General features: G+C 36.5%; 1 protein-coding gene across 3 annotated transcripts in view; it reads right to left on the bottom strand.

Annotated features, from left to right (window-relative positions):
* The window catches only part of LOC138707590 (uncharacterized), a 122,176-nt gene that overhangs the window by 95,132 nt on the left and 13,558 nt on the right, over positions 1–13,486 (bottom strand). For all 3 annotated transcript variants that reach the window (XR_011334283.1, XM_069837198.1, XM_069837199.1), the window contains 3 exons: positions 11,680–11,856; positions 7,587–7,818; positions 6,016–6,264 (listed from right to left, as the gene is read on the bottom strand). Coding sequence is in view for 2 of the 3 variants with exons in the window: in XM_069837198.1 (XP_069693299.1) it covers positions 6,016–6,264; positions 7,587–7,818; positions 11,680–11,856 (658 nt within the window). In the remaining variant the exon portion in view is untranslated. The remainder of the gene's footprint in view (positions 1–6,015; positions 6,265–7,586; positions 7,819–11,679; positions 11,857–13,486) is intronic.

Genomic DNA, 13,486 nt, shown 5'->3' with positions numbered 1-13,486 from the left:
TTCACAATTAACGAAAAGCTTTCCAGAGCCCAAGATCGGGAACGGAGAGTTGGCCAAGTTTCAACTTTGGCGTTCACGTTTCCGATCACAGCCCACTAGATTAATTCTATTGCCATCTAAAAGCTATTTTGTCGTCGTATATTTTGTAGCAAGAAGACCGTGACATAACCTATGCATTATTTTGTTCTGTTCTGTGCTGTGCATCATGGAGCAAGTTTTATTTGATGAGATTCTAATATTGAAATCCTCACATTTACGATAAGCGGCGTGCCTCGTATAAAGATGAGAAAATGAAGAATACGTGGCTTTCAATAGCTGGATCTTTGAACACCGATCGGAAGCGAATCAGATTTTATTACTGTATTGGTTGTATTACACACTACATATTTATGCTTCAATTCAATAACTACGGTTGTGTTCATTTTTGTTCTATTACAAATGTTTCTTCTCTAATTATTTTACGTTATGGTAGACTTAAAATAGGTTGTGATAATAAAGATGCATGGGCATATTTATAGTACCGTACCTAATGAAATGTTTCAGTTGAAATTTCGAAGTTGGTTAACCTGTGTTTATGTTGGCTGCCTTGTACTCATGAGAGAATGCCACTGGTCAATTATACACAAATAACATCAGAATGCGTAATATCGACTTTACATATCGTTACTGACATACATAGTCGTCTACGTTCTCGGTTTATTGTGAATAAAAAATTTTCATATTCACGTCCTCTGCTTCTCGTTTTCATTCTGATTCTCGTTCCCGGTTTATTGTGAACCAGCCTTTATACTTACTTACTGGCTTTTAAGGAACCCGGAGGTTCATTGCCGCCCTCACATAAGCCCGCCATTGGTCCCTATCCTGAGCAAGATTAATCCAGTCTCTATCATCATATCCCACCTCCCTCAAATCCATTTTAATATTATCCTCCCATCTACGTCTCGGCCTCCCCAAAGGTCTTTTCCCCTCTGGCCTCCCAACTAACACTCTATATGCATTTCTGGATTCGCCCATACGTGCTACATGCCCTGCCCATCTCAAACGTCTGGATTTTATGTTCCTAATTATGTCAGGTGAAGAATACAATGCGTGCAGTTCTGTGTTGTGTAACTTTCTCCATTCTCCTGTAACTTCATCCCGCTTAGCCCCAAATATTTTCCTAAGAACTTTATTCTCAAACACCCTTAATCTCTGTTCCTCTCTCAAAGTGAGAGTCCAAGTTTCACAGCCATACAGAACAACCGGTAATATAACTGTTTTATAAATTCTAACTTTCAGATTTTTTGACAGAAGACTAGATGACAAAAGCTTCTCAACGGAATAATAACAGGCATTTCCCATTTTATTCTGCGTTTAATTTCCTCCCGAGTGTCATTTATATTTGTTACTGTTGCTCCAAGATATTTGAATTTTTCTACCTCTTCGAAGTATAAATCTCCAACTTTTATAGTTCCATTTCGTACAATATTCTGATCACGAGACGTAATCATATACTTAGTCTTTTCGGGATTTACTTCCAACCCTATCTCTTTACTTGCTTCAAGTAGAATTTCCGTGTTTTCCCTAATCTCTCACTGGAGTCTGTGAAGAAACATCTGAAGGTCATATCTAAAGTAATAACCAGTCTTTATACCATGAATAAGTAGTTGAATTTTTTTAAATATTTTACACGCCCTTAGTTGTACAAATTCTTCATTTCTCTCTCTTGCTAGCAGGTAAATACATGGTTAACATTGATTTATCTTCAATTGTTTTCATATATGGACTACAATGTATTCTGCATATATCAGGCGCCTACTTCAAAGCAGCTGTTATTTTTTTAAACACACTGATCCTGGGTGTTCGCGAAAAAAAAGATTTCTTAACACAAACTTATCCGGAAGTAGGGGTAACCATGGTCAAATTTTAATTTTCAAAGTAGAACCTAGGTCGTGTAAGGTATCTTAGCACAGAACTTTTGATGGATGTCACTTTCTTGTCGAAAATAAACCAAGACTGTCAATGCATAGCTTAAGACATATAGAATGTATATAGAGAGTTATATGGCATTAACACTGATAGTCATTGTCCAGTAATGATCGGAAAATCACAGTTAAGCTTTGAGCGCTAAGCATTTCAAACTTTCAATTGCTTCTCCTTCAAAATGTATTCCAAATGACATCCATCATTCTTGCAGTGGACTCTTCAAATGTCGATGGTGATCAGGTAAATATAAAACTGAGACTGATTACAAATACTCCTACGTATTAAATATGGCTTTCACAATTCTGCTTTATAAAACTGAGTGGCTGGATGGAGTAACAGCCCATCCCAATCTATCTTCAAAATGATAGGTTTCAGTTAAACATGTAATTTTTATGCAATTAATTAACCTATGGCTCTATAAATTTTCAGATATAAAAATGTTGTGTATTGTACGCAATACCAAGCCCAGAAGTACAGTAGCGTGCAAATTAATCCGAACAACGTAATTACTTATGCAAAAACACTCAAACGGGATAAAAAAAAAAGGATCTAAGACATACCTCAATAATCTATGTGGCCTCCCTTGTTTCTAATAATAGCTCCGAGACGATTTGGCATGGATTCCACTAATTTCCCACAAATATTCTTCATTTCTTCATCGCGAAACCATACACCAATGAGGGCAGAAATCATCTTCTCCTTTGCAGAACAATCCATTTTTTTGCATTCTTCTTTTGCAAATTGACCACAAGTTCTCAATGGGGTTGATGTTGGGTGAGTTGCCTGGCCAGGAGAGTACCTGAATATTCTTTTTGTTGAAGAATTCTGTAGTTTTTCGAGACGTATGGCATGGTGCCAGGTCTTGTTGGAACATACCTCTGCCATCCGGAAATGATTTTTGCAGCTGGGGTACGATTCTGGTTTCCAATAAGTGAATATATTTGTCAAAATTCATCATTCCCTTGATAGGTATTAATGCTCCAGGCCCTTCATGTGTAAAACAACCCCAAAATATTACTTTAGGGGGGTATTTGGGTGCTTGTTGGAGATGAGCTGCTGTTACTTTTTCAGATCCTTTCCGTACGTAAGAAACACGGTGGCCGTGGACCTCGAAATGAGACTCATCGGAAAAAAGTACATTCTTCCAGTCATTCACTGTCCAGTGTTGATGTAATTTTGCCCATATTAAGCGTTTTTTGCACATAACAGGGGTTAGCAGTTGCTTCTTAATAGGCTTACGAGCCCTTCGTCCAGCTTCCAAAAGCCTACGCCGCACTGTTGTGACGTGAATATTCGCCCCAGTGGTAGCCATTAACTCTAAGTCGACAGCAGTTAGTCTAGGATTTAATTTACTTTTCCTGACAATTAAACGATCATCTGCAGGTGAAGTCTTCCTTTTCCGGCCACAGTTTCCTTTTTTCTGGGGTGTGATGGATCCAGTCTCCCTGTATCGTTTTATGATCGAATTAAAAGTAGCCAAACCGATGTGACATTCTGCAGCAATTTGCCTCTGTGTCATAGAAGAATGCTCTGCTAATGTTATAATTTTAGACCGTTTTCGTGGAGTTGTATCCATTTGTGAAGACGACAGAATGTACACAGGATTGCAGTATTAAGTCTTCAACACAACTGAAATGCTTATAAGTACAAAACGACAGGCAAAATGTCACATATTATAAAAAAAATAATGACAAACTTTCAACAATGGAATTACACGTAGGGGGAAGTCTTGCAGCGCCGGTCAGCATACAGTACCGGTCAGTGTGTGCATTTAAATACCGACAACAATTAGCAGGACGCGAAATGTAGTGTACATTACTTCTAACAGTCAATCACTGGTAAATAATTCAAACTGAAATCTACATTAATTCGTTATCAAATCCGTTGAAAAACTTTTCTGTTTGCTGTGGCGCGAATCGACTAAATCTAAATTGACTGACACCAAGGCAATTCGGTAAGTATCGTTATAAATCTTGTTTCATTCGATTCAGTCATGATTTATGAATTACTTTTATGCATGATCCATGTTACATAACATAATGGTGCTATAGAAAAAAATATTATATGTTTCGCTGTGTGTCAGCCAGTACCGGTCAGCTCTTGATCTTGCAGTACCGGTCATATTCTTTCATGTAAGTTATGTTCGTTTAATATTTTTATAGGACGTTCATGATGCCTCCAGTGATAAGTAGACCTTCCAAAGGAAAATGGCATCCAGATTCTATGAAACAAGCTGTAGAGAATGTGTTAACAGGCCAACATTCTATCCGCAAAGCTGCTGAAATATACAATACCCCCAAAAATACGTTGATTGATCGTGTTTCTGCCATAAAAAGAGGTAAAGAAATTACATTCACTCCTGCACTTGACCGTTTTAAACCCACGTTCAATGCCGAATTCGAAGGAGTTCTATTGAATCATGTGAAAGATCTATCTGATAGATTACTACCACTCACAAGGAAAGCGTTTTTGAATCTAGCTTTTCAACTTGCTGAGGCCTTAAAAATTCCTCATCAATTCAAAATGACAAAAAGACTTCTGGTAAGCAATTTTATTATGATTTCATGAAACAGCACCCGAATTTGTCTCTCCGAACTCCTGAATCGACAAGCCTTAATAGATCAATTGGGTTTAACAAGCCACAAGTCAATCGATTCTTTGAGAGTCTTATAAATCTAATAGAAAAATATGAATTCACACCCTATAAAATTTATAACTGTGACGAAACTAGTGTCACTATTGTACAAAAACATTTCAAAGTTATTTCGCTGAAACAGAACTGTCAAGTGGGTAAACTGACTTCGGCTGAAAGGGGAAGAAGTGTTACTGTACTATTCTATATGAATGCTGGGGGTCAGTACATTCCACCATTTTTCATATTTCCTCGACAACGCATGAATGAAAGACTCCTCATTGGTGCTCCCAAAGAGAGCATAGGTGAAGCTCAATCGAACGTGGATCAAACTGAGAGCCCAACAGTTAGGCCTATGCTTCCATTCCCTGACATGACTTCTGCACCTAAGGCAAGTTTACATCATGAGACTAGTCCTAATAGGCCCACTCCTACTGATAGGCCTAATGATACCACTGTTGTAAAGGAAACAATTCAGCAGCTCAGCCCAATTCCGGATGCCAGTAAGAAGCGAGAAGTTAGTCGACGCCGAAAATCTGAAAGAAGTGAAGTTTGACATCCAGTCCTTACAAGACATATCTGGAAGAAAAAAATGAAAAGCTGAAGAGAGAAGTCAAGAGCCTAGTGCGTGGGAAACGCCCCTTATCAGAAAAAATTCTTTCCAAAAAGATGAAGAAAGACAACTAAGAAAAATGACGAAAAGGAGGAAACTACATGCATTTTTTACGGGGAATCTCATGACGAAGATTGGATCCAATGTTCTTCATGCCAAATGTGGGCTCACGAAGCCTGTGCCAGCATTCCTGTGACATCTGACACGTATGAATGTGATTTTTGTCAAAAGTAATGTGTGACCGGTATTGCCTGCCAATTTTCTGATTGTATCGATTTTATGGACATTTAATTTGTTTATGTTTTGTATTAACATTAATTTATGATTTTTTTTTGTAATTACCATTGAGTTCAATAATATATGTACTTACATTATATCAAAAGAGTGTGTCAAAAAGTTGAATGTTTTCTTATTTATAACCCAAAAACCTTAAGCGGTCGGTACTGCAAGACTTCCCCCTACTACAGATGTCAATTAAAGCGGTATGAGTAGCTGTGAGGCCAACAATGACAGAAAATGTAAAAATATGTCGTGTTCGGATTAATTTGCACGCTACTGTATGCATAACTTAAATATTTACAATTAGACATTAGTAATATTATAGATCTGAAAATTTACTGAAAGTGGAATGGGCCATTCAGCCACTCGATTGTTTCCCAGTCCCCTGAAAAGTGTAATTATTACATACAGTGTGTAGTGTGTATCTAGAGCCCACCTAGAAGAATAAAAGCATATTTGATTCGTTCTCTTTTATGTTCAATTTAAATAGTTTTGATTAATATAAATTTGTAACATCAGAACTTACCACATAGAGCTCCAAAGAGCTAACATCATTCGTGTAAGCATTGCATTGCCCTCGTGTTCCAATCCGAGCAATTGCTGGGAGAGAGGCACTGCTGTCAGTGATGTGCATAGCAGGAAATGCCAATCCTGAGCTGAAGCACATTCGCTGAATCTTGTTGTAGTAAGTCTGTATCACGTAATAGAAAAGGCGAAAAAAATCTGCTTCCGGATGGTTGCTCAAGATGATGATCTCATGCTCTCTCACTGGAGTCTGTAAAGAAACATCTGAAGGTCATATCTAAAGTAATAACCAAAATGTGGAAGAAAATAATTCTACCTTCTGGCACACAAATAGATGAATGATTAGAGCATCAAATTTTCAGGCTGAAGACTTGAACTCAAATTTCAGCAAATCCAAGTGAAGTTTTGTAATCCTGTTTTCTCAGCCAGAAATTCATACTTTCTCAATAACAACAACAAGAACGACAACAATAATAATGATGATGATGATGATGATGATGATGATGATCCTAGTTTGACATAAATCCTATTTCTGTATTGTACCACAGGCAACAATGTCTAAATCAATAAAGTTATCTACTGCTTTTGGTGTGTTGCTCCTGGAGTGGGACAAATGGATCAATGAATTAGAAACATAATAACGTATAATTCAGCTCTGAAATGGTGGCATTCACTTAATTTTTTTTGTCTTCCTTAGGGACGATCCTACTTTTTTTAAGTGGATGGGGGTTTATGGGTTAGTATGATGTTGGTTGTCATGCTGTTAGGTTGCCTCTCGAGTTGTGTTACTACCCGACCACAATACATCAGCTAGTTAGCTTTCTACTATTGTATTATTATAGGGTTAAAAGTTGTGTAATCAAGATGTATTATATTATATTATATTAATATGATTTTGTAATTCTCAATTATTGCTCTTTTATTATTTATTTCATTCCATTAGTAAGTCGACCTGGTTGGCGAGTTGGTATAGCGCTGGCCTTCCATGCCCAAGGTTGCGGGTTCGATCCCGGGCCAGGTCGATGGCATTTAAGTGGGCTCATGTCAGTAGATTTACTGGCATGTAAAAGAACTCTTGCGGGACAAAATTCCGGCACATCCGGCGACGCTCATATAACCTCTGTCAGCGTCGTTAAATAAAACATAATTAATAATAATAATGGATTAATAAAACAAAATAAATCTTACAATTTGAAACTTTAGTCAGATTTAGGGAACTATATGTTTTCTGTTATAACGTAACAAAGTTTCCAACCTACCCCACTTCCTTCTGACCGTCGTCTCCTAGGAAAAAGAGGACTACCCCCACCCTTAACCATCCCTTCTTGCCAGTTCCCACCCTTAACCGTCTCTTCTTGCCAGTTTACTCGTTTAGTGTAGGCGAGTGCCATCAGTTTAAAGCTGTTCTATAATGTTCGAAAACGAGAAGAATTCTACCACTCTATCAACAGTAGGAACACTAACATCAGTGAAAAGACAGCTTCGAGAACAAAACACAAAGAAATTAATTGCTCCTGATAGGTTGCACTCCCATGCTAATTAGAACAGAGTTCCTTGTTTTTCACAACTTACTAGTGGAGATATTGCGATAGCATTTCCCATCGTAACTGAGAGACCAAGAGCATGATGTATCTCGATCATATCATTCCAGTATTCGCTGTCATTTTCATCCTTGTAAATTCTTGCAGCATTGTGTTGCACAGCCATGTGACTCAGGTACTGAGTTGACAAGAAGCCATGAGCATGTGGATGGAATTGACTTGCACCTCCTTTTGGAAGAGAGTCATATATCATCATTGGGAATCTGAAACATGTTAAAACACAGAAATACAATGCATCTAGAAGTGGGGCTGATCACACAAAAAAGTTATAAAAAGGTACATACTTTCATGCCACATATTTCGTTTGAAATAAATAAAAATTTGAAAAGGAAATATAAAATTGTTCAAATATATAATTAACTGTCACCCTTATTTCGCAAATAATTTTTTTTCTTCTCGATACTGCCGAATTTTAAATTACGATCTAAGAACTCACTAAGCTCCGAGATGAAGTATTTTTTTTAACTGGAAGCACTTGCAATGATATAAAATTCTTATTTTGTTGTGCTATTTGTTAAAAAGATTTTCATGTGATATGACTTGGACAAATACTTGTGTGTTTCTTACTTTGTTGAGTAGAAGTATGCTAATTACAACAATTTAACCCTAGAATACTAATCTAAGTAAGTCTTACATATACTCTTCACCAACTGGCGTGTAAAAGTCATAAAATTAAAAGTAGAACACTCATTGGGTATAATATGCTACTACTGTTCCAGATGACATTGTTGGCAGTCGGCTTTGTGGTTTTCTCTGTGGCTGAAAGTAACAATTCAGGAATACTTTCTCGTAAATTTTATGCACGATTAGCATTACTAGAAAATTTTTAGTAGTAAAATTTTGTCAGTAAATCAAATATGAGTCCCACGTCATTGCATCGTAGTTTCAGGCATCATGCCTAGGATTCAACATTATAGAATCCATGCTGGTTCGCATCTGCGTGGAAGAAGAAATTTTCTCATAAAATGTCAGCCAGTTTACAGGACCAGTGGCCACCAAGTATCGTAATGAATTATGGGTGCTACAACAGGTAGCGAAATCAAGTTTCGTAATAAACCAGATATAATGGCTGCGGGGATCATAGTGCTAACCATACAATACCACCGTTCTAATTGGATGATAGTTCACCTCTGTTGAGGTATGGGGACGTGAGATCAACAGTAGGCTGGTCAATCTTGGCCCTTCGTGGGCTGTCTCACAACAGGTTACTATTATTAAATTAAACTTATATTTCAGTAAATGAAATATATTATACATGGATAAGGATATGAATAGTATGGACAAGGAAATGATTACTTTAGCTAGCTACTGATATGAAGAAAAGTATGCAGATTTTAAATTACGTTTATGAATCAGATGATGAATATATTAGAGCTTGAACGATTATGATTATGATGATGATGATTATTATTATTATTATTATTATTATTACTATTATTGTTATTATTATTATTATTATTATTATTACTATTATTGTTATTATTATTATTATTATTATTATTATTATTATTATTATTATTATTATTATTATGGTAATGATGACGATGACTATGATGGTGAAGGTTGAGATCGGGATGATCATTGAAATTACATAGAATACGAAAATATGAAGGTCAAAATATATTAAACTGCAAATGTAATACTGGTAACGTTATTGTTCCTAATTTTATCATTAAAGTTTCACTAACTCTTCCGAGTTTTTCCTTTTTTGTTCCAGATTCCGACTTTGAGTTACATATTACAGTTGTGATTACTCACGATTAACATAATTATTCTATCACAAGAGTACTCTATATGACAAATCTTTATGCGACCTTTGTATTCACTGTATGCCTTGAAGTAAATAATGAATACGGTACTTTGTTTCATCCAATTTGTAGACAACCATTTCAAATTATAATATTAAAAATTCTGTTTTTAATAATAGTATTTATGGAAGAAACCAGTCACAGTACTGTTTTGAATGGTAAATCTGCTATTTTTTTAATCACCCGGACAGTTAATTAATAGTTACAATTCCCAGCTAACAATTTCTGTCTTTAGAAACTATTACCATTAACAAGGGGAGGTTGCAGAAGGAAATTCAATATTTAAACAATATGACTATGACTAGATAATATGTGTGATAAATGTGTTGAAATGCTTCTGATTAACACAAAATTATAAATATACTGGTAACGGCAATATGAACTTTACTAAATAGTAACGAAGAAAATGTGAAGTTTGGGTTTCGAATCCAGGACCTTATGCATATTAACCTGTGACTTAAGCTATCTGGCTTGCATTTTGATGGAGTACAGCCTGTAATTGACATTTGGACCAGAAACTGTTTTAAAAGAATTTTTGGTAATATGATTGACTATATCTATAACCTAGGTGTGTTGAAATCTCCTCTGGAAATCCTAAAAGCTGGAAGAAAATTAATTGAAATATTGCTTTTCCTGTTTGTGACTTCTATACCTCATTATTCTCATACCATCACTTTCCAGGCTTGCATAAGAATTTGACATATCTTCAACCTGCTTCGAGACTGAGGTTTAAGTTCACGATTCCGATACAGGTGCAAGATTTCTATACTGCAGTAATGTCTGACATTATAGATACGAGGGGGATCCAGGAAATAACGACCATTTGCGCATACCCGCCGCGCAGCTGACTCCCCTTCCTTGTTTGAAGGTCAACTGGCTTCCTTAACATATGTTCTCATAATGTTGTGAGTACTGGTTGCAACAAGTCGCCATTGTGCATTTTGTGTTACTTCAAAATGAACGACGTGATTGATAATCCCGCCGACTGTGAGGTAAGGAGTGTGATTCGATTTTTGAATGCCCGACATTTGAAACCTGCAGACATTTACCGGCAATTGAAAGAAGTGTATGGTGATACTGTAATGAATGAAAGAAATGTGAGAAAATGGTGCGAAATGTTCAACAATGGACGAACAAATGTCCACGATGAAACTCGACCCGGACGCCCATCACTCATCACAGAAGACCTGAAGACTAAAGTGAACGACAGAATCTTGCAAGACAGGCGCACGTCACTCGACGAATTGTATATTGCCTTTCCTGACATTTCTCGTTCATCTTGGTGAAACTGTGTCGCAACATCTTGGCTACCACAAAATCTGTGCACGATGGGTTCCACGGCAACTGAGTGACCAACACAAAACTCAGAGAATGGCCTCAGCATTGGCATTCTTGATGCGATATCACACAGATGGAGACGCCTTTCTTGATCAAATTGTGACTGGTGATGAGACCTGCGTGTCTCACAACACCCCAGAGACCAAGCGCCAATCACGTCAGTGGCAATCACCCAAGAAACCGAGAAAATTCAAACAGACTCTCTCAACACAAAAAGTCATGGCTACTGTCTTTTGGGATTGCAAAGGTGTTCTTTTGCTGGACTTCATGCCAAAAGGCACTACGATCAATGCAAATCGTTATTGTGAGACTTTACGAAAACTACGGCGAGCCATCCAAAACAAGAGGCTTTCGAGAGGAGTTGTGCTTCTTCACGACAACACCCGCCCGCACACTGCTGCTTCAACTCGAGAATTGCTGGATCAATTCGGTTGGGAAATCTTTGATCATCCGCCCTATAGTCCAGACCTTGCTCCTAGTGATTTTCACCTTTTCACTAAGCTGAAAGACTTTCTGGGTGGTACGCGTTTTGGAAGTGATGAAGAGTTGAAGAAGACAGTGAACACCTGGCTTAATGAACTGGCGGCAGAGGAGTATAACACGGGAATTCTAAAGCTAGTGAACAGATACGACAAATGTTTAAATGTAGGTGGTGATTATATAGAGAAGTAAAGGAAGCTTCAGTTATGTAACAGACTTTGTTTTTTCAAATAAATATATATATTTTTTTTAATTATTACAACAAAATGGTCGTTATTTCCTGGATCCCCCTCGTATTATTACTATTATTATTATTATTATTATTATTATTATTATTATTATTATTATTACTATTAAAGTTGCAGACAATTATTATCTTAAAACTGCTCACGAGGATGAATTCATCTTGCATTCTAACTGCACAAAATAATAATATACCTGGAATCTTCATTAATCGAATTCGCCTTGTTGAACCACTTCAGTGACGTGTTAAAAATATCTACAAATTCCTCTTCACTGAGATCGAGTGGGTTGTGCTTCTTACTGAGAAATAAGCTATGCCATTTTTCCAGCTTAAATGTATTGGAGGCACTAACAGAATGCAGACCTTCGATTCTGAAAAGGAAAGGCAATTATTTATTAGTATTGTATCAGATTTGTACTCTTTTATTTAATAACGGATTTATACGAATTAAATTCGAAACACACACCTCAGACGATTACCTCGTGAGTACAGTAAATAAATGGATATCAAGACATGAAAATTTGAGTTTCAAGATAAATTCAAAGTAAATATACGTACTTATATTTGGAGATGGACTTGGTTTGACATTTCAATCAGAACTTATTTCTGAGGTATATGGGATGGAAATTTCAGTTTGTAAGACTTGAGTAATGGGTGCTGTAGATATAAACTTATCTTCATAGTAAAAATCTGCATTTACAATAAACCTCCAAAATAAGTTCCATGTTTTAACTATCTGGAACACTAAATCACTGCCAATGAAATGAAGATTTTAAGAAAAGCTGCAGGCTAGACTGAATTAGATAAGAAGAGATACAAGACATTATAAAAAGTTTAAAAATGTATCCAGTTTTAGAAGACTTTCAAAATAATAAACCCAATATAGATCTTCTGAAATAATACCCTGCCAAATGCAAAGTTATCATCTACGAAGGAAAAGATCTTTGGGGCATCTTCTAAAACAGTGGAATGGGACTGTAACAGAAGAAGAACGATTTATTTTCTAAAATCATCGTGAAGAAGAGGGGTGAAATTTAACATATATATGAATAAATCACAGAAAGCAAGTAGTCAACATAAGCCACTTATAAAATACTGTAATTATTGTATAATTCTTGTATAAAAGCAATGCTGCCAGTTCTCAGAATCAATAGGGTGTTCCATTACGTCTAACATTTTTCTTTTTCAATTTCTCATTATGTTTGTCATTTACACGTGTTTTCTGGTAGTGCTAGTGCAATTACACCAGAATAATAGTGGGAAAACATGTTTGTAAACGTGGTCAAACACATCAAGCATTTCCAAATGCTGACTCTGTGATGTCACACGTCTCTGCTCTTGTGCTCTTCAAGAGGGGAAGCATAAGTGAAACAGCAAAGTAAGGGGAGAGGCAGTGGAAGGGATGCAGAAGTTTAAATGGTAGAGACACAACATTACCCTCCCTCACGTGCTCTATAAGATCTGATCCAAGAGGGGAAAACACACTCCGACATCATAGGGTGGCCACTTGGAAATGACTGTCCTAAAAAACACATTACAAGAACTACAGTAGTGTACCAATGGGGGCAGGATGTAGGATTAACATTCTCCCCCCCCCTACCCCCCCGAGGAAAAGGAAAGAAAACAGAAAATAAAGGAAAAGAGAGAATAAGTCCAGTAATTATCATCACAGGTAAATGGTCCCTAAAATTTTATGGTTACTTCCATCTGATATTCGCGGTATTCTGTCTTGTATTTAGCTATTGCTTCATGATTAGTAAGACCTTTGCTCATACCATATATAACATTAATAACATAACCAGTAGTTTTAATATGTACTGGATGTGACATTGTTAGTTTATTATATTAATTTACAGTTTATTATTTTAGTTTAACATTCAATTATTGTTCCAAAAATTTACTTCAATTTAAGACTTAAAAAATCCTATGTAAGCCAGTGTACAAGTACACATACAAGTCTTGACAAGTTATCCATGAAATACAAATCCAGCCTTTCAGTAA

Source organism: Periplaneta americana, chromosome 10 (assembly GCF_040183065.1).
Source record: "Periplaneta americana isolate PAMFEO1 chromosome 10, P.americana_PAMFEO1_priV1, whole genome shotgun sequence".
NCBI classification, from domain to species: Eukaryota; Metazoa; Arthropoda; class Insecta; order Blattodea; family Blattidae; genus Periplaneta; species Periplaneta americana.
This window is presented reverse-complemented; position numbering and strand designations above follow the sequence as displayed.